Consider the following 25825-nt stretch of genomic DNA (forward strand, 5'->3'; position numbering starts at 1 on the left):
CGCCTTGGTAAGAGCTCATCTCCATCGTTATAAATGATCATTGACAAATTATAATATTTTTATTAGGACCTTGTTTTGTAACAGCTTGGATACCGGCTTCAGTTTCTACTGCATCAATGTCTTTTTCCGTCCGTAAATGCCAGCCGTAATGTTATTTTATATGTACTTGCCTATTCCAGGATTTTATGAATAGTATGCATTTGGTAAATGTTAGAAATACATTTTCTCAATCTTACTTGCGCATGTGGCTAGTTGGCCTCCAAAATGTTATCTGTAGTTCCCTATAACCTCCGTGAACAATGTGATAAGAATCTAATGATCTATAATTCTTCAAATCGGTTGTCTCACTTTTGAAGGTAAGCAAATATGAGCAGAACTCTCTTCTATACATATAAAATGTCTTTGTCCATTGGCCTATTGGCTTTCCAAACCAATATTATCCAGCAGCATTACTTTAAGCAAGCATACTCTGGACAGGAGACCCGGCATTGAGGATTGTTAAACAAACGCTGCTTTGGTGCCAGATGTGACTGAATGGACCTTCTGCTTGTATATGCTTTTACCCAGTGGCGGCTCCTGCAAAATCTCTCAGGGGGGGCAAATGTCTGGATGATTGATAAGGATAAGGTCCACCCATGCAATGGATAAATTAACAGCTTAAGCATGTAAAGGCAACTTCACTTCTTTAATATTAATGAAAAATAAAGTGACTCTTACAATACATCTTGTTTGTTTTCTATACTCACTATTAAAACAAACCACTCAAGTGTCTTTTATTAAAGATTCCACTAGTTGGCGACAAATTATATTGTTGGATGAAACGTGCTTACGTATGATGACGTAAGCACGTATGATGACGTAAGCACGTTAGGGCGAGACCTCCCAGAAGCCATAAAGAATGCATTGCAGCGCCCCCGTTCGAAAAAAAACATCTTTGAATGTAAGTCTATGGGACCACTCGGGGCGATTCTCAGCTGGAGGGAAATCGCCCAAAAAGAGGCGGTACTCCACAGAACGTAGCATGACGCTGATTGGACTATATCCAGAGGCACAGTGACGGCTAGCGTGACTCTGTGGTTGAATGACATTGGTGGTGCGTCGCCCAATCGCCCTAATGAAGAAACCGCCCCTGCTTTTACCCATAATTATCACAGCACGTTGGTGTGTATAGTTTGGAATAGAACAATTAAGAGATATTCCATGATTGATATTTCACACATGAATTGCATTATAGTGTGTTGACTGTGGTGTGCTCTCAAAAATGTTATGCAATGAAAAGCACATGACAAATAACGCAAATACAGTAAAGTCACATTCCTTTTATTATAGAAACCCAAACCTGCCCATTTGAGGATCAAACAATTCAATGTTTGCTTTGTACTACAGTATTAATACAACGGGTTGATTTGCAAAGTTACAGTATATGTTAAAGCGACCATCAAAACAGCATAAAATATATGGAAACCGTACCAATTTAAAAAATTTCGTAAAAAGATAACGCGAGGCATAACATACCTAAATGAGCACTTTTGGTAAAACGTTCAAGCTAGTTTAAAAAAAAAGGACACTCCCCATGTTTAAATTAATGCTTACCGCCAGTGATTCCATTTACCGTTTCGTACATATAATTTAAACTGTGCATTCGGACCACAGCGTTTCTAAGGCACGCACAATGGACCAACCTATCCAAAGAAAATGTATCAACGTAAAGCACTTCAGTAGCACACACATACATTCTGTACAGTGTGCAGGTACAGTACCGCGTTCGAACGACCGCAACAACTAATTCAATCGCAAACCTACTCAAGTCAGGCCCTGTGTGGGTGCAGCAATATAATTGTCGTTTCTATAGGGTACACGAAAAAGGCATTTGCTTCGATGCACAGAGATTGCTCCTATAGTCACGGACTCGCGAACCTCCAAGTGCTGTTCAGGAGCCAATGATCTCATCTTGGAATCCAGAGTGGGTGGCACAGTCATTGGAGTGTTTGTCTCACGAGCAGAACGTAGCTCGTTAAAATCATGGCTATGGGGCCGACACAGCCTATCATCCCACCAGGGTGGCTAAACCAGGAAGTACTTGTGGGAAGTCAACAGCTGTCCTATAGAAATTAGCCTATCTATGCATGGAGAATATGGGATTTCCACCAGTGGCCTAAGCCACTTATGGAGGTGAGCAGCAGCCCTCATTCTTTGTTTGTGCAAGGAGATACTGGAATTGATTTGAGATTTTTGTTTTCCTTAAGGCACATCTTTTGAAAATGTATTTATTAGTCTACAATAATTATACAATACGTGTAGCGCATATTGTTGTTACACACAAAATGCATATTCCAAAATGACAAGCAATAAGGAAAAATGTGTTGACATGTTGCAAGTAGATACTCAGTTGCATAGAATGTGTGGCCAGATGCACATTGATTGCTCATTTCCTTTCCTAGTCATTCTTTTCAGGTCAAGCTGACCTGAGAACAAGTCTCAAGGGCTACAGAAACCAATTGAAGTTGCACGAAATAAGGCCCTTGCCCAGGCATGGAATCAAACTCTGATCAATGATATAGCAGCATTGTGAGCTAATCCCTGTCACTCCTCACTCACTGTAGTAAAGTATGAATGTTAAGCTCAATCTACAGTCAACCCATTCCCTGTGTGAGTAATTTACAAGGTCCATAATTTCACGCTGTGAAACGAAGTAAAAAGGCACTCCACGATGTGTTCTGTGTTTGCAGGAAAGCAAACGTGCAATCAATTTACACCACGTACTCCAGCTTCCATAAAAAGGCTAATGCTTCACAATTTAAGCGTTTTAAATTTTGATTTGTCCTCTGGACATACACAGCAATGTTTTGCATGCAGATTTCATGCATCATTTTTTTGTAATGCAATTTTACAGTTCTCATTACATTTACATGAACTAACGACTGCTCCCCCTTTGCATCTATCTCACTGGCGTTTCTCTCTTAATGATCATGCCGATTCATTAAACACAGTCGTGCTCCAGCTTCCATGACATTTTCAATATAAAAAAACGTACGTATCGCTTAAAAATTACCACTCGTTCAAATGATCCCTGCAACCAATAAGCAAGTCCATCAGGCAACCGTTAAGGTATGATTGTGCTACGCAAAGAGACAACTTTCAGCATTAGACCTAACATCCAACAATATCACTCGTATGCATTTACAGTACTGTGCGAGAAACAGACTTCACGCCTCGGTCAAGCAGCAGCAGTAATGGAGACGTGTGATTTTGTGAGATCTGCTCTTGGATTCACCCAAAGGGCCTGGGATCTGATGGTAACGTTGTATTGTCTGACACCTCCAATCTAATTATCCTGCGCTTTTAAATAGGGCTCCAGCATTCACACATGTGCTCTCAGTGCAAGTAAACGTGTGCACCTGGTTCAATTCTGACCCTGATGACCTTTTTTTCCAGTTGCTGATAGTGGAAATGTTAGTCAACTGGATGGTAATATTACGTTTTGTATTACAGCCATCCAACTTTGGTTATGAATTCCACTTTCAGAAGATACTTTACATGAGAATAATTAAACGTAAAATGAGTCACTTAAATAATTCTGGTTTTAATTAGTACCACATTGAGGCGTGTGGGTGTATTGCTTTTACAACTAAATTGCTAATAATTAGGTGTAAAATGAGGACAATATATTTTGGAGAAATGTTTTGCTCCGTTGCAACAACATAACTGGTTAATAGCCCACAAAAGATTGTTGTGTGTGTATATTTAATATGGTATTTCCATTTTTGTTTCTGTAAAAGACCAATATACAGTACTGTATTATAAAAAGGCATTTCTTATGCGTAAGGTAATGTGATTAGTAAAACAAAACCATTGGAGTTTATACATAGTAATTTCATGCAATTATTATGTTTCTGTAACAAAGGGGCTTTGAAAAGTGTAGCCTGTCAATGTCCAATTGTGGGCTATTCGCTGGACAATCACTACAAAACCTTCAGAGCAGAGGTGATTTTTAGCTAAGAAGGAATGTACCGGTAGAATTGATAACAAATCCTAGGCAGGATGGCAGCAGACCATCCATGCAAAAGCATGCAGGCACATTTGGTTACAAACCACATTGAAAATGCTTGTGCTGCTTACTTGTACTATACAGGCAAAAATTGCCTAAATAGTTTAATCAGTCCGGAATCCCACACAGCCAGCGAGGTCACCATTGGTCGTAGATTTTTGCTGCGATGCAAAGGTTTCAGAACATTAGGTTGCATTTGCATATGGAAGCGTGTTTTCATAATGCACAGCTGCAATGCATAAGTCATTAGATGCAGGATACCAGTCGATAGTATCCAACTTAAACCAAGCAAGAAAACTGTATTCCACTTATGCCACTCGACAAAACTGGCAGAGAAGAATATGATCACGTGAACGCAAACAGCCAATTTGGAGTCGGCTGCCAATGATTCTAAAATCCCAACCACATGAGTATAAAAAATTATAGATTGACAATCCAATGTAAAAAAGTAGGAACAGTGATGTGCAGCAGAAAAACATGTTTCCAAATGCAAAAAGGGCTTAACGTTCACACACACACACACAACGGTGCATACATTCATACGCACGTACACACACAAACTAGCATGAGAGCACATGCGAGCCATGAGAAAGCTCAGAGTTTCTCGACGTAGTTTCCAGGGAAGAGGCCTTGCTTGTTTCGTAATCGGCCAGTCCACCAGCCGGAAGGATCTGTGACCAGAGGAAACAGAAAACAAATGTCCTATATACAGTGATGAAGTGTCCTATATACAGTGATGAAGTACTGCAAATCCATATGCAATATACTGTAGTCCGATGCAAAGCATCAGATGTATAAGTTGGCAGAAAGGCAGTTTGGTAGAAAAACAAATCTAATTGCTTTAAATTTCGATTGAAAGCTTTCGTGACTGCAGGGATTCATCTTCTTGGTTCTTTCAGACGCTGTCTTTCCGACAGACCTGTTCTTCACCTGAGGACGGCTGCTTGCGTTGTGGCCGAAACGTCGTGAGAATAATTTTATTATGTTTTATTTTTATTATTTTATTATTTCCCTTCTACGTGACTTTACCGAAAGAACCAAGAAGAAAACTAATTGCTTTAGTTGAGATTTTGCCGCTTTTTTTTACGTTGCCAAAGATCTGCATACATTGTCTTTCTGGACCAGGCCTAAAATACAAAAAACAAATCAGGACACTCATGATTCAATTAATGTTCGAGACCACAAGCGTACATGTTTCTGCTCACAGTTATTAATAGAATGCCAGCTTTTACAGATGAAGTAAGAAGTCTTCTCTCTCTCCCACAAGGGAGGGACTGAACAAATGTAGAAGCACAATACGGTTACACTTAAAAGCCAGTGACATCTCAGCCAATTAGTGCTGATCTATCAGCTGGAAAAAAAAGATATCAAGGTCACGACAATCAGTAACATGGCTTCTAGCATAAGTATTTTAATATAAATGCTAATTCATAGTAAACAAATGTTATTTTGCAGATGTGTTGCACCCTTTTTTTGTAATATTGTGTGCACGTCAAGATATTGGACCAGGGTGTATGGAGTGTCTAATTTATTTTAATAAGGAGCATGTCCAACGCATATTATTTTTTCACATCTTTATTCTGCTGTGCCATTTGATGGCGGCTTCAGGCCTGCATATGTTTTTCGGGAATCAATGTGTAAATGAAACCAACTATAAATAATATACATACAATTATTTATATATCAATGATTAAAAACAGAGAATTAATTATTAAAGGAACTTTTTTTTTAACCAGAGGAAGAACAGATGAATGCCAAAACTGCTAGCATTAATTGAATCCCTGCGAAGTTTATTATTTCTTCACATTCTGTTTGGATTTGACTACAATATTTAAAACATGTCGATCATTTGCACTGTAATGTTGAAATTTTCTCTTACACACACACACACCACATTGACACTAGTTTAAATGTCATGTTTCACACAGTCTGAGACATTAAGGTGATCATATTTCATCCGGTATTACTAAAGCAGACGTTGTGACACGTGCAGGCACTGTGTGAAGCCTGCATCACTATATTGGAAATGATACTCCACGGTGTATATAAAATTGCCGGTCCATTAGCTTGACTAGACCAGGATCACAATACTTTACTAACGCCTACATGACAATATACTATGCCATACCGTATAGGGAATTTTAAGGTATTACACAATACTGTACCTCAAAACAGTACTGTATAGGACATTGTTTACTGTTTTGCTGGACTTTAAACCGAGGACTCACTTAAGCGAGGCTTCTCGTCTCAGTGAGCACTTGGTTAGAATGGTCATCTATCTATTGCCCAGTCCTTGTTCCAAGGTTTTTTCTCATGCCAAATGATGTCTAAAACTAAGGTCCTGCTTATTACAAAGGTATTGCCATATGGCAAGGCATTGCCCAATACTAAATCATTGTCCATAGCCAGAGATTGGATAATTTGGAATTTGGCATTACCAAGGTGTTGCTGCTTAAGCAATGCCATTGCTTCTTAAGCAATGCCATTATCAGTACAATACCAAGGACACTGATAGGTATCACATTTCTAAGTTATTTGCTTCTTAATCCATTAATAGGATTCTATGTATCATCCAGCACTAGCTGACACACTGGTTTCCATTAAGAAATAAGATAAATAACTGGGCTTATATTCGATATAAAATGTATTTGAATATGTTGAGTAAATTACCATTTTCTAAATTTGAATTGTTTGTCAAATAGCCACTGCTGTGATGAGCACATTGTATGTATTTGAATAGGTTGAGTAAGTATCCATTTAAAATTTTTGAATTGTTTGTCAAATAGTCACTGCTGTGATTAGCACAGCACATTGTTTTTACAGTACTGTCGTGTTCTGATTACAACCCTCTGGAATTGGATGTAATCTGTCACGTGTAGCTTATAAGGCTTTGAAAATGATTCACTGCCATCCTAAATAAATGTATTCAACAAAATATGAGGTATATATTGTATCCTGTTCATGAGCAGGATACATTTTTTTTCATAACCAATTTTCCATCGAAGAAAGTACACTTCTTGAAAATCAAGTTAGCTGGAAACCCAAAAATTGTCGGCCAACTGTTGTGGACTAAGTTTGTCTGATATCAGATTTATGTATATTTAAGCCCAATTCCAGTTTTGTTATTATTACTTACATTTGAATCATCTTTGTTCATGCACTAATTTAATCATTTAAAATTTATTTTTAAAAAATGTGATTTAAATTTGTAAGTTCCACCAGTAAAACAATAATTAGATGTAAATACATATTTCAATAATTTAAGCTAAAGTGACTTTACATATCATCAATTGGCAGTACTTTCGGTGGCATAAGCATGGAGGTGACACTGTGGAAGTGATGTCACTATCTACGATGTAATTTTCGTATCAATCCGAAAGTTTTTTTTTGGCTCGTGCGAAATTTCATAGCGAGCTCCATTCATCATTTTTTTGTGGGGATTAACCAAAAAACTGGAAACGTATCCCAATCCACACACAAGTGATCATTTTTGTTGCATTAACACTTGGCAGGACATGTTTCCTGCCACAGCTATGCCTGTAGACCTTCCAGTCACAGTTGACAGTCTTGCTTATTCAGTTTCAATTCCGCATCTTCAATTATGGAACAATAGATTAAAGTTGCGAATTGAACGGTAGATGGATTCGATTGAAAGAGTACCCTATCCTTCAGCAATCTACAAATCAAAAGAAGAGTTGATTTAAAGGGATTCGCACATAAGTCAGATGCAGAGAGATTATACTGAAACGAGCAAGTCTATAATGAGAGTGATCTCACAACGGGGTTCTCCTCTATACCCTCTATCCTACAATGCAGCCTGAATACTGATGCTATTTCAAGTAACAGGATTAAGGAGACAATGTACTGTACTATTCTTATAGAACGTTAATAAGTAATTTTTTTTTTATCATTTAATCAGGTAGCCACACTAAAAAATTCAACCCATGTTTTGATGGTCCATAGGTCACACTTCCTTTCTTGTGTGATAAATAATTATTGACCATCATTCAGTTAATTTCCATCACTTTTTCATAAGCCGGTATTGTGTCTGATGATCACACGGAGGAATTAATGCAAGAGTAAGTACAGATTTACAGAAACATCTGTAGATGTTAACGGCAGTAACAATTATAGAATTGTACAAATGTAATGGTAACAGAAATCGTATCAGCAACCCTATTTACCTGCGAATCCTATTAGCCATGGGAGCTATAGGGTCTAAAAATGTATTATTATCCATGCCCTATTCTTTTTATTATCGATGTTTTCTCCAATTGCAGAACGCCGTCTTATTTTCTCAAAAAAGTGACGTTGCTAAGCAAATTCACAGATTATCTGCAGTTTTTTTTACAGATAAGTGGAGTAAATGTTCGGATAACACAGCAGATAACAGGATTCACAAATGTTCACCCCACCCATATTTTCACGGATAAGAGGAGTTCTACTACAGGGCAGGTTGTGAGTGTAGTGTACATACCTTTGTGTAAACACACTGAACGTACATTTAAGCTTTAACAATGTCAATTTGATGTACTTGACTGAAAATATAAACTCAAATGTCTGTACTTAAAATGCAGTTTAAAATGGCGTCTGTACACTACCATCCACTTTGCTTGCACAGTAATCCATCAAGTAGAGAACCCTTGTTTGCCTAGGATTCAATACGTTTAGGTTATAACGCTGACCAATACTGATAACAATCTCGCAAGTTCTAAGAATACACTGCAATTAATATCATATAACTTTCACGTACAATTACGAATAATACATATATAATAACACGCCTTTTGGTGTCCTCTGGTCTAACACCGCTTTGAAACGAGGCTCAAAAGAAAGCTGTCTCTGGTGTGAACCAATCAGTTTCAAAGACAATTCATATATTATCAGAGTATGTTTTTTGTTTGCATTCTGACCACAAGTATTGTGATTAATGCAGACATGATTCCTTGTAAAAGTTTCAATTTGGGGTTTTAACATCTTAACACCTGTTTTGTTGCTAGACAAAAAGGGGAAAACCTATTCTCATAAATAATATTGTCCATAAATTATCAAGTACGGTGTCTTCATTAGTGTAGACACAGACGTATACTATAATGGGCATGTGACAATGCATCAATGTATTGATTATAATCTATTCTAAGCCTCATGATACATGAAATCCAATCATGATGCATGCATGCATCCATGCATACAATTAGAAAACAAAACGAGGCACAGAGCAATCGAGACAACAAACATTGATTCCCTTAATCGTGACAATTCATCGAATCACTGGGGGTCAATAATCATTACTTGCCGACTACAGTAGATATATTCAACACAGTGACATGTTTGAATCAATTGCCCTTCTTCGCCATCACGTGAACATATTTACCTATAAAAAGAAAACTCATCTTAATTTTTTTGTCACTGTAGTTTAATTATACACAGCGGCATTAAAGCATTGCAGCACAGCGGGCATGAGCCATGCTTCTTTTGGAAAATGTAGTTTCATGGTGGAAAGTAGAATCGAAATCCTCCCGGGAACTTCATTGATAATGACTTTTGCGTAATTTACCAATTAGCATTGAGAATTATTATTTTATTTTAGTGACATTGTGCAGACAGTTGTTATAATTACCCACGAGACATTTTCACCGCCAAAATTTCACAATGCCAGCTCAAATAGGAGAGTGGGCATCACTACATGTGAACAACATTCTAAAATACTCCAGACCATGGCCACTATTCAGACATTTATCAATAGGTGTTTCCCCTGCTACAGCTTTTTGAATGGTACCAGAATGTAGTGGGCCTAAATGTGCACGGTGCAAACTTAACAGGGCCCTTTTGCACTCCTGCCCTTTTCCCTATGACGAAGCAAACATGTCAGGCGGGAAACATATCCGCTATTGTCATACATCACTCATGCCTTGTCCACGCCAGGCAGCGTTTATGCTTCCCGTAATGGCGTGGAGTGAAAAAGCTCCCCATGGTAGCATGTTTCAAGTCACCTTGGAAAGAAAAGCATGTGCACTGTTGGGCCTGCTTGGGCTAAGACCTGTGTGTGATGTCTCTAGACACACCCCTGCATTTCCTTACCCACCGAGGCCTGTTATGAATCTCGGTGAGATGGCACTTCATTGTGGATATAAATGTAGAAGCAGCAGTTTATGTTTCGGAAAGTATTTAAAGAAATTGTTGCGTTGTTTTTGCAATTTCTCAAACTGTCAACTGAATTTTGTTTAATGATCCCAAATGCCATTTTTTAATTACTCGTAATACATAGTTGGCATTCTGGACTAGTAGGAAATGAACATGGCATAAATGCCAGTAAGAGACAGCAACACCACTTACGCACTCTAACACCTTCACTGGCTCTAACTGAAGGGATATAGTGCAATGTGAGGACCAGGCACACGTTGGTAACCATCACATGATTAATACAAAACCATGGGGAGAAGCCTCTGTTTACAAATCGAGGCCAAGCTGTCACTGCAGACTATGGAATTCAGTTCTTTTTCAAGGCTCTGGTAAGTACAACTGATCATGGAGATTACATTGAGTGCTACATTCCTTTAGTCTACAATAGCCAATGTAGGTCCCACTGAATAGACTAGGCCTGCTTCCAAAAGGCCCAAAAATATTAATCAGGCCTCTCAACTACTGAATCAGCACCACAGATTTTGGCAAGGCAGAGAGAGAGAGAAAAAAACACATCGTCAGCCAGCGTACGAGACTAGCAGGTAGAGAGGGTACAAATGTATGTATGTTGAGCTTCTTTCGCACCGTACGTAGCCAACCGTGCTAATCAAAGGAGCGGAGGAAGGAAAACAATCTAAACACACAAAAATAACTGCATGTCAACCGACGATCCACATCACCACCAGCTTGCAAGGAACGCTAATGTAAAAGTAGGAGAGCATTACAGCACAAGTTAGGGAACCGAAGGCAAGTACGGCATGCATCGGCACTGCTCAGACACCTGGGCTGATGGAAGAACGGCACGATAGTCACTCTGTCTCGGCGGTGCATGTGTCACCTACCCTCCCGCAGGACGTCGATGACCTCATTGGCATTGAAGCTCAGCTCGTCCGTGTCTTGTGCATCATAAGGGTAGAGGGCACGGCATTGGGGCACTCGCGGCTTGGGCTTGGGCGCAGGCTTGGGGCGGCCGGCGCCCGGGGGTGGCTTGCGCTCCTGAGACAGCCGTCTCTGCAGTCTGCCGTGCATGAGGGAGGGCAGCACTCAATTTTCAGCCATATCAAGGGACGTGATCTCATTAATGCAATGTTGTGTAGAGTCAGGGCAGGTGTTCACCTCTGGCTAGTTGACAATGACAATTAGGACAGCACGTGAGTTAAAATACCAGATAAATGTATTGCACCCATCATGAGTCTTTTGTTGATAAAAATGAGCACCACTGTGTGGGAAGCCAATAAGTCATTGTAATATGAAAATATTATCCATAGCCATAAGAACAAGGAATTTCCTCGACTGGCACACTACCGTTAATGGAGATGAGCATCACCCCAATGCTAATTTTACTCTCATCTGACTTGGGAAATCCACTCCATTCATTGAGACTCGTTACTTAGGGATAATGGAAGAGAAATAAATAAATAAATATGGACCAACGTAAGAATATTTTACCGGCACTTCCATGATGAAATGACTCTATAATAGTGCGGAAGCCTCAGAGGAAGTGTACGTAAATGTATATAAAGATGGTGATGATGAAGATGGTACAGTTGTGAAATTATGTGTTGCATGCATGCATTACCATATTAATAAAAGGCAGGTACTGGCAAGCCACACTATAATAGTGGAGCTATTTAGAGGCAAATTACGGCCGGTTACAAGTTTAGACCGCAACTGTATAAATGTGCTGCAGAATGATGTTTTACATGAAGCTAAGGCAGCCCAAGAGGGAAGATTGGTTCATATCCTGATTTCAGAGCCGTAACTTGTCCAGTAATTACAACATCTGTATTCACTGAAAGCCAAAACTCACAGACTGTACTTGTAACATCTGCTCAATTTAAGGTGTATAGATTTCCAATACAATGGCAACTGTGGCCCATACCTGTAAATTGCTTTTTTGCCAAACTTTTCGGGAAAAAACAATTGCATGTAAAAAAAAATGGCAATTTAATTGGATTTTATTGAAACACACGAACGCTTAAAACATTTAAAAACCGAGGATGTGTTCCATTATCAGTGCTGATTCCTGTGGGATATTATCCATGGCTAAATTAACCTCTATCCCACACCAACCACCATGCCTAAGATAACATAATACAATGGATTATTCTTCGAGTGAAAGCACACATTCATTAGTTAAGGAAAACACTTTTTTTTACGTCGTACAGATGCTGTGAGCTAGGCATGATTGCTATGCCCTGTAGATGAACCATTATGTCCGGCATTATTTATGGGTCTCTTCAATTGCAGGCAATTGTGTGCGTTTACATTTACCATTGTGTTGTTACTAACTATGAAGACCGCTTCACTTATAAACAGGTCGTAATTTTGAATCCCAGTCGGTGATCGACTGAACTCATCGTCACACTGTGGTGGATAAAACAAGTACTTTTTTGTGGAAAAACCTGACCATGCCATGTTAATGTGGAATTTCCACCAAGGGTTCAAGATGGTCAAAACACTTTCCTTTCTGCTTATTTCCTGGCATTGCTCGACTTTGGAATGCCCTTCCATTGTTTCTTTTGCCAAGTTCTTATAGCCTTGCTCAATTCAAGAAACGTATTAACTCTTAACTATTAAATGTTAAATATTGCTGTTTGTTGCTGGAAACTTGGCATGTTGGGCATACATTCAGCTGCCGTGAATAAAAAAACACAGGTGCCACACTATTATTTGGTTCTTTCGGTTAAGTCACGTCTAAAGATAAAATAATAAATTAACTAATAGCATATTACGACGTTTCGATTGCAACACAAGCAATCATCATCAGGCAATCGAAACGTCGTAATATGCTATTATTTAATTTATTCTTTTATCTTTAGACGTGACTTAACCGAAAGAACCAAAGAATAATTCCTGCAGTCACGAAAGCTCCAAAATTAAGATTGCCACACTATTTTTTCAGTAAGCTACTGACTTACCAATACTAAATGCTGTCTGCTTCACAGTGGACGTTAAAGATATCGTGTCATTCCATGTTCCCCTCGCTTTATCTGGGTTCGGTTTATGTGATTTTACGTATATAGGCTAATCTATTTCTACACAAAACCTGCTATATGCGATTTGAATTCACTCCATGCGGCTATGCCGTTGGACGTGGGACAACATTGCTGTGTGTACTGTATGCGCTACTCGGCAGACGGTTATCTCGAGCGGTTTCGCTTTGTGTGCACTTTTTTTGGAATTAATCTGCTGCATAAATTTTTTTATAAAAGGGCACGATGCACATTGGCACCTCCTGCAAGACAAAACCCGTATGTGTGAAACACAGCGCCTTTGTCGTAATACTGCGCTACAATAATGGCACAAATACCAAAGGTACTCAGGAAAAAACGAAAAAAAATCGTCCCGAATGGACTCACCCGGCAGCCCCTTTGTCTGGGACACGCATGAAGGGCAGGTCCTGGGGTTCCTGTCGCGAGGGCTCGACACGGGCGCGCGTGCTGGCGCCCTGGCGGGGCAGGGATGGCGCGTCGCCACTGGACTGCCGGTGGTTGGGGTTTCCACGCTGGGGCCCCACGCTCTGCCTCTGCTGAGTCATGGGCGCTTGCTGCTGATGCTGATGCTGTGGAGGACGGAATTGTGGTCCTGTGGGTGCATGACGGAAAAGAGGTTGGTGCGTGATTCGTGGGTTAATGTGAAGTCATTATAATCATCTCCATTGCGGCAATGAGTATTCAAAGGATTGTGATTATTCACATAAGAACATAAGAACAATCATAATTTTACAGGCATTTGTCAAGCCTCTACTAAATGAAGGCATACCCAAATTCTGTGGGTCATGGGGGTTTGTTGACAATACCTTACTGCAGGTTGGTGAGAACTGGTTTATATGTCACTCACCGTGGATGTCAGCTGAAGTTGGTAATCTAAGTCTAGCAACGCTAAAGTTATGTTATGAACTGACATAAAGTCAGATGTAATTAAAGTGTATCATATTTTAGAAGCAAAACTTTATCTGTTTTGTGAATGTACTGAAAAAAAAAGATGTTCTAATTTCCGAACACAGTGCGTTCTCTAACTGTGGCATTTTCCCCTGTTGCATAGAGTACATATTCACAAGTGGGTGGGTAGCTTATCAACCGAATATGCTGTGGGACATCCAGACCAACAGTAAAGGTACCACTTTGCTACGATGCAGAATATTGGAGATGTGATATAAAAAAGCGTCTCCCAGCTGAAAGAAATGCTGTGCAGCCTTAATATGAATTGAGATACCTTACTGGAATTATGTACAATTTTGAGATAACATTATCTCAATTTCAATAAAGATATCTCCTACACATCTCAATACACGAATTAACTATTTAAACACTCTGCTCTGTATGACACAGATCCATCGCTTTCACAATATTGAATCACCTGTTGAAAAGAACGTAGGTCATTAAAAATCGAGTGGGGTATTTACACACTTATACTTACTTAATGGTCAAATGTCATAGACGACTGTTGGAGCCGAGTCAGTTGAACACGTAGGCTTTCACTACCAATATCCATAATAAAGTATTTTTGGTTTATATCGCTTGAATATAAATATAAAAAATGGTACTCGAATCTAAATGTTGCGGGTTTACTCTCCAACACACCAGTGTGCTGAAGTAGTAACTAATTGGCGCCTTTTGTTTACGTGACAAACCTTACCAATTGGCTGTGTCGGGTGGTAACGGGTTTGACGACATTTATATTTACGTAATCTAACCCAAACAAAACCCGTTTTTTATGCTGGAGCTTCCTTTGCTCCATATCGTGAAGGAGGAACTCACCAGAATTGGGCCCTCTTGAGGTGCCCTGGCCACGCCCCCTGCCTGCACCACCTCCGTGACTGGCCGTTGCCCTGTTTTGGGGTCGCGACCTCCCGGATGGTGCGTCGCGTCTGGTGGGTCCTGCAGAGACCCGACAAGTGCGATGGTCAACACAAGCAGGAAAATACAGGCCCACGCGTGATGTAGCTGCACATCGCTCCATTGCACTTTTGTTTAATTCACGTTAACGTACATCGGCTCCACGCCCAAATAAGTGTTGGGCAGCTAATTTCTTAGCCAGTGATGGAAATACCATATTCCTCTAGCTGTCAAGGGTGGTATAGATGAAAAGCCGAATGAGCCCCCAACAGGAATTTGACCTCATGACCTTCCAAGTATGAAAGCATTGCACTGCTACAGTGCTACTCATGTGGATGAAGTTAACCATCAATGACAGACAACTCAATAAAAGGAGTACACACTGCATTGATTGGCTTATTCAGTCTAAAACCCAAATAACTGCTCCTAAATTTCGATGTAAAGCTTTCGTTACTGCAGGGATTCATCTTCTTGGTTCTTTCGGTAAAGTCACGTAGAATCGAAATAATAAAATAATAAAAATAAAACATAATCAAATAATTCTCACGACGTTTCGTAAGTAGTACCAATCGCATATCTGCATTTCCCATAAATATGCAAAATTCCTCTTGATATGCAAATTATTTTGTCAAGGCGCTCTCTTCCCCCCTCCAACCCAGCTTAAAAAAATTACCCCGTAAAAACAAAGTTTTTCACTATAAATCCTTTATATGCGTGGCGGCTAGAGTCCTCTCGTCCTCTGGCTTGAGATGGCTGCCACCTATGGGTCAGATGATTGCCTGCCACCATTAAGCAATTGGTAATTAAATATAATATTTTTTTCCTAAAAAGTGTAAAGTTATGGAAAAAAATTTTCACGAAAATAAATTGTCACGCACAACGAGTCTGTGTGCAAAATGTCAGCTCGATTGGATCACGGGAAGTGGGTTAAAAAACGACCGAAAGATTTGCACGGTCGTAAGCGCGCAAGCAAGCAAGCAAGTGAACTTAATATAAAGGATTTAAAAAGACGCTCCAAGCCTGGGGTTGTCATTCAAACTGTGTCTTCTGGACAGACCTGTTCTTCACCTGAGGACGGCTGCTTGCGTTGTGGCCGAAACGTCGTGAGAATTGTTTTATTATGTTTATTTTTATTATTTTATTATTTCCATTCTACGTCACTTTACCGAAAGAACCAAGAAAACTGCTCCCAAATTTTGTGGGAACTCACGGGAGTTGCTGGGCAGGCCCTGTCCGATGGCGATGGTGAACTGCTTTCCGCTCGGCTTGAGCACGGCCACGTCGCCCTGGCCCTGAACGAAGGAGACCTGACGGGGGCCCCCACCACCTGGCCACCCCCCCCAGCCCTCCTTCTTCACCTTGAACTCCAGGCTGCGGCAAACACAAAATATGCCGCAAGGTAAAAACTTTAACAGGTGCGACGATGCATCGAATCACGTGTAAATGATGTGTTTTTCGTCATGTGTGTATGTGTTTGCAGCCACTAGAGAGAGAGGGTGCCTTTGACTTGAACCTGATCATGACCCTGAATTGCAACAATTCATTAAATCACTAGGGGGTGGGGGGGATGGTAGTGAAACTTTTCACTCCTGAAAAATGTTAATTTTAACTAAAGATCAACGGTGGTAGGTGCGTGTGCAGGTGTGGAGTGACATATGGACCCCTTGCATGAATACCCGTGCCGACTTGAAATATTCAGAAAGACCTGCCTATGATCCATCAAGGCTTTCTCCAGGTCAGGTTGTGATGAGCTCACATATACTAAAATCATCCTGACAAAGTGTCATCCGTGGGGTCCATTAGCAAGCGAGGTCAAGGTGAATGGGTTGTGTTGTCCGCATGGCATAGAAATGAGATGGGCTCAGGAATTGGAGCAAAGCAGACTTGCCATGAGCTGGTACCAGTGGTGTCCAGATCAGTCAGTGAATAAGGATACTGGAAAGTTGGCAATATGATCTGTCCACGAATGAAGGAATGTGGAGGAGCAATGTTCACAACAACTTGCATAGTCTTCGGCAGGTAGAAAAACGTTTGAGCAGTGTTGCATTTGCCATTCACCAGAGTCTAGTGACCCATGACACCCAACTTGGTCGTGACCTCCTGAAGGTAAACATTCACCACCCCACAAGAGTCTCGAAGTGCACCTGGTCATTGCTCGACCAAGTGGGAAAAGGAGTGGGAGGAAAGGAAGCTACCGTTCTTGAGATGCAGTGCGTTTGTGTGTGGTGGGGTTAATCGGTAATGCACGTGAAAGCTGAAAATGCACTTGCCTGTTTGCGAACTTCATGTGCAGCTTGCGCTGAGTCCGCTCCTCGTACCGCTTGACGAGCAGGCTCAGGAACTCGGTCTTGAACATGGACTCCAGCAGGCTGTCGTACTCCGCCTCGTGGACGATGAAGAAGTCGTCTTGTAGGGTGCTGCGTTACAGAACAGCGGAGTGACGTGCACGCAAGAGTAATTTGGACCTCATAATGCCTCCTACATAGAATTCTTTGCTTTCCGCGAGCCCCCTTTGATGCCAGGGATGGCTCTTTAGGATTCTTCTGTCCATAGGGGGTCCCCCGGGTCGGGGATCTAAATTATTTAGGGAGGTGAATGGAACCTGGCACAAAAGCCAACCGAGATGGGGAGCAATAAGCTACAGAGCAGCGGGGGAAACCAAATCATTAACAAATAAATGCACAGCCATTTACCGCTTTAGCAATAGAGTTGTTCATTTCCTGATACCATGTGCTTTGGGAACTGTTATGGTGTTTACAGTAAGCACTCAGGCTAATTGTGAACACGACAATACCCAGTACTAGTGAAACGTAACACGGCACATAGAGAACTGTTTTTCCAAATGGGGCCCAATTATTGTGGCGAATGGCAACAGGAATAGATTTTGAAGCGGCAAAGGTGACCACTGTTGTATGTTTCAATGTTCTCCCGCTCCAATGCGTGTGGTGCAGCGCCCATCTCTCCCGATGGCCCTGATCCAGTGGGGGAAATTCCACGTTTCATATGGTAGAGGCAGCTGACCCCAAGGACAACCACTGCTGACTTGGCACCAAGTATGACTTCGCATTTAACTCAACATCATTTTGACGATTGTCTCTGTGCGTTGACACCCAACTTGGATTTCAGTTTGCAACCTTCCAATTCTGAGTCAAGCACTCTGCCACCTAATTGGATGTTGCAAGTAAAAAGCACCATGAATTTTGGTTGTCACAATCTCCTACATTCCTATGACTAAATCACCCAGCATATACACCCGATCTCATCAGACCTCAGATGCCAAGCAGGTTTGAGCCTGAATAGTGCTTAGGTGGGTGACCACAGTGCACAAACAAGTTGTCATAGGACTGTGGAAATGTATGTATGTTGAACTTCTTTCGCACCGTACGTAGCCAACCGTGCTAATCGGAGATGTGGGGGAAGGACAACAAACTAAACATAAAAAGCAGTTCTAAAGAAATTAGTTTTCAATCTAGATCTAAAAGTGCATAGCTCAAGTGGCTTCCTAATATCGGAAGAGCGTTCCAGACAGCCGCAGAAGTGCATCTGAAAGCGCGTGATGCGGTGACCGTCTTTGTTCGATGGCTAGCCAAAAACCGCTTCGAGAATGACCGGAGTTCGCGTGATGGGTTTATGCTGCTTGATGGGATCATCAGCAAGGCATTGTGGTTAATTTGTGGCGAGCACTTTGTGTGTGATGAGTGCGACCTGCTTGGCAGCAGAGTTCAGTGTGGAAAAATCCAATGTTGTACTGTACTTCCCGCATTCACCAGTGTTGTGAAGTACGGTCAGACAGCACCCATGACTAGCAGTGGACTAACAAAAGGGCTGTCCATGTACAATCTCACACATGCTGAAAATTTATGGTCACGTAAAATGACCGGTGACTGTTTTAACGGAGGACCTTTGAACACCTGAGGAACAACACCTTTGGTCCAATGCCGTGAACTTTATATCACCAATAAACGCAAGCATGGCTGGCGGGTTGCACCCACGCATTGGGAGAATAATGAGAATCTCGAGCCTGTAACTAAAAGTACGTTGGCAGTGTTCAAATGTCGATGCAGGAACACGAGTGCGTCACCGTGTGCTGTTGAAGTTTGCTTGTAAGTTTGTGCTTGCACACGTGCGTTCATCTGCACACGTATATGCAGATATGTGTGCATGCTTGTGCGCATTGGCAACCATGTATGTTGAACTTCCAGCGCAACGTACATAGCCAACTGTGCTAATCGTATATATGTCCACATGCACAGGCCCATACATGTGTACGTGTGTGTGTGTGTGTGCATGTGTCGCCCCAATTGAGCACCTGGTGCGGTGTGTAAACATTAGCACTTGGGAGACAAAGGTGGCTGGGCATGGCACAGGCCACCCACCACCTCTTTTCCCATGCTGACCTTCATAGCTGCTCGCTAACAGCATTTGCCCCAAAAGTCTATTTAGGCTATAATATTGGGGTTCTTTGTCTTTCTGTGTATGTGTGTGATTGTGTCAATGTGTATGTGTCCATGCATGTACATGTGCACGTGCATGCGTTCATGTGCACGCATCTGTGTGTGTCTTTACGTTCACACGCATAGGCCCATGCACGTGCATGGTGGTGCAGTGATTAGCACACTGTGCTATGAACCTGGCGAGTATGAGTTCCCGCCAGAGATAACATCAGTGGCAAGTGATATGAGGACCAGTCCGGGGCCTTCCATTGATCGGCTCACTCATAAATGAGTACTTGATGTGCTATATAAACATCAGCATTGGGGAGACCAGGTATGGTGCTGTCCAGACCACTCTATTGTGCACTGAGCTGGACTTCATAGGTGCTCGCGAACAGCACTTGTACCAACGGACTATGTTGGCCATACGTGAGATCTTTGTAATGTGTGTGCCCACAGCTCACCTGAGCGAGACACCTTCAATCTTGTTGAGCTCAATGTGGCGCTTGAGGACTTCGCGCACCTGGCCTTTGTCAGGGCCTTTCGTCACCTTCTCACGGCCAATCATATAGAGGCCCTTGGGCGTCAGAATGAGGTCTCGCTTCACGCTCTGCGGAGAAAGACGGGCGAGAGTCCTTACATTAATTAACAATAAAACACGATGGGAAAAAAACGACATTTCAAGGAAGGCGTTCACAGAAAGTGTACAAGTCAAATCAATGGTACAGTACGTTTTCCCACGAGTGGTACTAAGCTAGTGATAGGAATTTGGGAATTCCACATTCCTATGACAGGGACCAGTAAATCCATAAGATGGTTGCCTTCCTTCAAAGTGGTATTCACGAGGCACGTAACAATTCAGCTCGATTCAGAATCATGATTGGATTCAAGAATCGATATTTTTGTCTCATTTCTACCAACTCGCTTATATCATGTCCCACACGTCGAGTCCTGTTTTGTTCACTCAATCAGCCGATATGTAAACGTAGCATGAGCATATCATTTGCATCCATTGTTAATAGATTCTCAAATGTACAATTCAATGCATTTTTCAGAGCATAAGAATCAATTTTAATCGATGAATCGTCAGCGGGGTCAGCTACAAGATCGCGTGCCTCTGCATCTTTACTCTCGGTCATCGACCGTATCTTTATTCACTCCTGTCGCCCTGCATGACAGCTCACGGTGGAACTCTCCGCAGCAGCACGACTTACAACCTCCTCCTCTCTACATCAAGGACTAAGACCATCACTGCCAGGCGTCGTTTCTCCATGCCAGCCCCCTGCCATCTGGAACACCATCTCGCCGCACATTGACAGCATTCAATCTACACCGACTTTTAATGGAAATTTAAAGGCCCCAGCTCCCTCGCCCGGCTTTCGAACAGACACCGGGCTTGGCACCGCACTTTAGAGTCACGGTCATTCACGTCCGTGAAATATCGTGTGCATTATCAATGTTATTCTTATTATTAGTATACACGCCTCGTCCTCGTTATTATTGACTCCAGAGGAATGATGGGATGAGTAGACCCCAACCACAATTTTAACTCACAACTTCTACTTTAATTCTGGGCCAAGCGCTTAACACGCATAAAAGCAGACTTAAATATCTTTCTATCACCAATTTCCATGTTTTTTACAACATTGAGGCACATTCTGATACGTCTGTCTGTTCTTAACAAAATTTATGGGGCAAAATTTGAGGCAACAAGATATTTGATAAATAAATAAACAATTAGAACTCATGTTCATCTCTCCACATAAAAATAAAGCTGTTTTTTGTCCATGAGCATTTAGTCTTTTCAGATCAATATTATCCTGCGGGATGTGTTTAAACAAGCAAACTCCAAACCTGTTTTGACTTTCAGGGTCCTGTCAGCAGTCAGTCGTGTTAAACAAACACCACTGGTTTGCCAGATGGACTTCAGAAATATTAACTTTTATTATGAAGGGATAGAGGTCTATTTTTTTTTTCATTACCCACATTGATCCACAACAAGTCATATTACGTTTTATAACAACTTTAAATATTGTTCAGTAACAAGGCAGAGTGAGATGACCCATCTTCTGACTGTACGACCAAACCCGAGCGTTTTTTCAAGTTGTTTTAGTACCCTTACAACAGAAAACTTTCTACACTCTTTTATAATATTTTAACAGTGACATTCCACCAGGTCAAAAGATAAACACAAAAGCTTGCTGCTTCTCCAAAAGGCTTATTACCATCTGCTTGACATGATGCTACCATTTTCAGTTCACTGAAATCTTGTTTAATTCACTTGCGTCAAACTTGTGTACTGTTAAATTCATGTCGATTATTCCTCCCAGTGACTCTTCTTTTCAGTGCTTGAATAATATACTTGCACAACATAATGCAATGCAGGAATTACATTCCGTTTTACTGCAGTGTTCAAGACCGGCAGAAGGAATGGTAATCGAGAGATGGCCTGATAAAAGGGAGATGAGATGAATAAATCAGGGCCAAGTGTGGAAGGAATAAATGTTAAGCACGTAAAATGTCACGTGGCATAAAATTCAGGACAATGTCCTATATTTAATCCAGTGGCCCGATTGAGCTGTATCAGTCTATCTTGATTAACGTAGTTAAAGGAGGACAATTACATATTTTTTCTTCTGAAATTATTTGTAGGTGGTGTCTAAGTTTGGGTTATGAGCGACCATAAATCACGCTACGAGACTGGACAGCCATCCCCTGCTGCTGTTGCTGGCACGGTGGAGGGGACCGCCCGTCTGTGATTCACCACCTTCGAAGCGAGGTTGGTGGATCACGGAAACATCACCACGTGTGAGACGACCAACCCGCAGGTCCATAACCACCTGACCACGGACCAGTGCAGCAAGTAGGTTGATAAGCTGGAGTGATCCTCTCACATTCGTGAGTTTTTAAGGGATTTCGGTTACACCTCAATGCAAAATAAATATTCAACAAATTATTTGAGACACACTTTCTAAAACTGTAAGCCAGAAACCCCTTCAAAAATCATTATAGCAGTTGAGGCTTTTTTTAATAAAAGCATGTATTAGAATTGCATTTTTATTACGGGTCTTTAACATTCATTTGACCACAAATGGACACTTTGGTAAGTTCTTACAGAATGTAATAGCGAGACTCGCAGTCAGGAGTCTGCGAGCACAAATCCCGGTCTTAAGTCAACTCAGCCCATCATCCTTCGGGGGTTAATACAATATGTACTAATTTGTAGATAGCAAATGGCAGCCATCCCGCAGACACACCGTCCCCCATCACGTGAATCAGGAATTTCCACCACCGCTTCGGGGGACGCTCGTGACTGCTCGTTCGAACAAGGAGACCACTGTCTTGACGAGGCCGGTCACATCATCCAGCAGTGGATTCGGAATGGGCGATGGTCGAGGAGAGAAGGGCCCACCCCCGCAGCTGGTGTTAGTGCGGCGAGAGGGTAGCATGAGGCCCGTACCTTGAAGCGGCGGTCGTACTTATTTACGCTGTCGGCAAAGTCCACGCGGTCGCGTTTGCCCAGGAACTGCCGCAGCTCGGGCCTGTCGTCCAGCCCCAGGTAGTCGCCCACAAAGTTGCGATTCAGACTGTTCCTCCGTCGCTCCTTCTTGTTCAGCAGGATGTCTGACGCTGCGTGGGGTTAAATGGGGAGAGGGGGTAGGGGGATATGACATACAATGGCAGAGAGGGACAGGGTACAAAAAATATAAAGGTGCAGAATTTAGTTTAAAAAAAAATTGGACCAATAACACCAATTACATGGTTAGAGGGTGTATAACTCACAACTGCAATGTTGCCATGCCAAATCTCAAATAGAGGTCGACTCAAACCACCATAATCCATACTCTATCAAATGGCTTCCACTTTGCGGAAGGTCAAGAGTCGAATTTACACCACTGGCTCGAGGTCACCGACAGAGATGAGCAACAACCTCAATGCCCATTTAAGGACTTGTTTATGCCATCGGCATCATGTCCCGAAGCTAAGAAACGTCCTTCTGGAACTTCCTCACTCGGCCGAGCATCGTCATCACCACGTCAGCTAATATTCCTGTGACATGATGGCATGTAGCTACTTTTACAGTGACTTCAATGGGCCCAGACCACTCACTCATGCTCTTTAAGGAGCCGTTGTCCATATGTCAATCAAACAATATAGTATATATATGTTAGCCCCAAGAGCCAAAGTAAAACTAAATTTACCAGGTCCTTAAGCTAGGTCCAGCTGCCAGAAAACTCAAACATAACGGATGGCTTTTCCCGTGCAGTGATCGATGGCTGGGCTGAGATGAGCAACTCTCTCTCTAGACTTAAGAATCAGGTCTCTTCGCTGATGGAAAACCCACAGTCTGACACGGGACATTATAAGCCCTCTGAGCCACACAGCCATGTAAAGAATTCTGCTTCCTAATTGCATATTGACAGAATCTCTTTTCAACACTATCTCATTTGCTTCTTCATTACTCCGTACCTAACTCTTTTTATACGGCATCTCATCTTTTACACACACACACAAGCACATCACGAATTAATAACAAACAATATGCTTCATAATGATCCCCTCACACTCGCATATTAAGTAGACGCCTGCTGCGAGGATAGTGACTTACCACTCCATGATTTAGCGATGGTAATTTCATACTTTGCTTGTATTGTTTCAAAAACAATTCGGCTGTAATGAGCAAATTACAATGAATGCACATTGCCTGCGAGTGCACGGGAACCACAGGGTGGGGTGGGCGGGCACGGAGGGAGCTGCGAATTTACCTCGTCAAAGAGCATAAACCATCACGCAACCTCCGGTCATCGTCACAGTGGCTTTTGGATAACCATCGAACAAAAACGGCCACTGCATTGCGGGCTTTCAGATGTGCTTCTGCAGCCGTCTGGAACGCTCTTCCTTCTGATGTTAGGAATCCACTGGAGCTATGCACTATTAAATATAGATTGAAAACGCATATCTTTCGAACTACTTTTTGTGTTTAGTATGTTGTCCTTCCCGCGCACCTCGAATTAACACGGTTGGCTACGTACGGTTTGAATGAAGTTCAAAATGCATACATACATTCATAAAAATGATTTTGCTCAATTCTCAAAAGTCGTGATGTATTTCACACCGCAAATGCTACGCAATAAATGTAAACATATTATCGCCATCAGAGCTCTTTTCTTAACACCATTAGACCAGGTGGCACGATCCATCATGTATTTTTATTTCTTAATCATGCATGTTTGTGTGGTCATCAATAGTAACATTGTAAGCAGTCTTGTAAATCTAACATGTAGGTACGAAAAATAGTAAAGCCGTATTGCTAATGTAGGCATTCGTCATATAAATATAACATACCCTTGTGTGGCTGTATAGAAGGAACAATGCCGTCTTGGATAATCTATTTACTCAAAATGGCAGTGCATAGTTTTTTTAAATGCATCAGCCAGGGTTTCATTTGAGCACCTTAGCTAGGTAGTCCTATGGATATCCTGGCTCCCGCCATAGCAATATGCAATTTCCACCAATGATTCAGTGCCACCGTAGGTGACGAACACAGCCCCACATGGTATTTAATAGTGACGTGATGTCAAGTGGATGCACGTGCACCATCGATGTTAGCCAAGGCTAGGAAATGAACTCATGTTTCCGGCATCACAGTGCTGTGTGCTAAGCGCTATGTCCACCGCTTATCCCACGCTCCTGCTGACAATGAATAACTGCAAATGCAAGACCAAGCTTCAGGTTGCAGTGCTGTGGAGCTGCCACACGTTAGCTCTGCCCTCACGGGAATGCCGATGCTTTTTTTTGCGTTCCGAGCAGCGCTGCAACTCACCTTCCTCCCTCATCTTCATGTACCGCTTGTGTGCCACGTGTTTCCTCCACGCCTTCTGGATGGCACGTGCGTAGCCGTCGTATTTCCGCTCCCGCATCTCCTCGAGCAGGAAGAGCTAAGGGGAGCAATTATCCAATCCCCACCAAGCAAATAAAAAAAACATAAAACAAAGATAAAGATACCCCCTCTAGTTTCTGTTGTGACAAGTGCTGTTAGCAAGGACAAATGAGGATGGTATGACCAGCGCCACGTCTCTCCGACTTTGTCCCCACCCCCCAAATTCTGATGTTTAAGCATCGCACCAGTAACTCATTCAAGTCTAAGCCAACCTAGGACAGGCCCAAAACCAGTTCAGAAATTCGTCACTGATGTCAATTCAGATGTCAGCTGCCACGAATGTTAGCCATGGCAGGTATCGAAGTGTAGCTAACTGCTCTGCTACCACTCCCCGCAACACTCCACCCACCTAAACACCTGCACATACGCACAGCCAAAC

The 25825-nt window shown here is 41.9% G+C and overlaps 1 protein-coding gene across 1 annotated transcript in view; it reads right to left on the bottom strand.

Annotated features, from left to right (window-relative positions):
- Nucleotides 1–1304: 1304 nt before the first annotated feature.
- Nucleotides 1305–25825, bottom strand: part of LOC144739330 (unconventional myosin-Ie-like) — a 109387-nt gene continuing 84866 nt past the window's right edge. The window contains exons 20-28 of the mRNA XM_078622295.1: nucleotides 25330–25444; nucleotides 22966–23135; nucleotides 19970–20115; nucleotides 17343–17489; nucleotides 16283–16443; nucleotides 14995–15114; nucleotides 13594–13819; nucleotides 11074–11249; nucleotides 1305–4719 (exon numbers count right to left, since the gene is read on the bottom strand). Coding sequence (XP_078478421.1) covers nucleotides 4643–4719; nucleotides 11074–11249; nucleotides 13594–13819; nucleotides 14995–15114; nucleotides 16283–16443; nucleotides 17343–17489; nucleotides 19970–20115; nucleotides 22966–23135; nucleotides 25330–25444 — 1338 coding nt within the window. The 3' untranslated portion in view covers nucleotides 1305–4642. The remainder of the gene's footprint in view (nucleotides 4720–11073; nucleotides 11250–13593; nucleotides 13820–14994; nucleotides 15115–16282; nucleotides 16444–17342; nucleotides 17490–19969; nucleotides 20116–22965; nucleotides 23136–25329; nucleotides 25445–25825) is intronic.

The sequence above is a fragment of the Lampetra planeri genome, chromosome 3, assembly GCF_965212315.1.
Source record: "Lampetra planeri chromosome 3, kcLamPlan1.2.h2, whole genome shotgun sequence".
Lineage (NCBI taxonomy): Eukaryota > Metazoa > Chordata > Hyperoartia > Petromyzontiformes > Petromyzontidae > Lampetra > Lampetra planeri.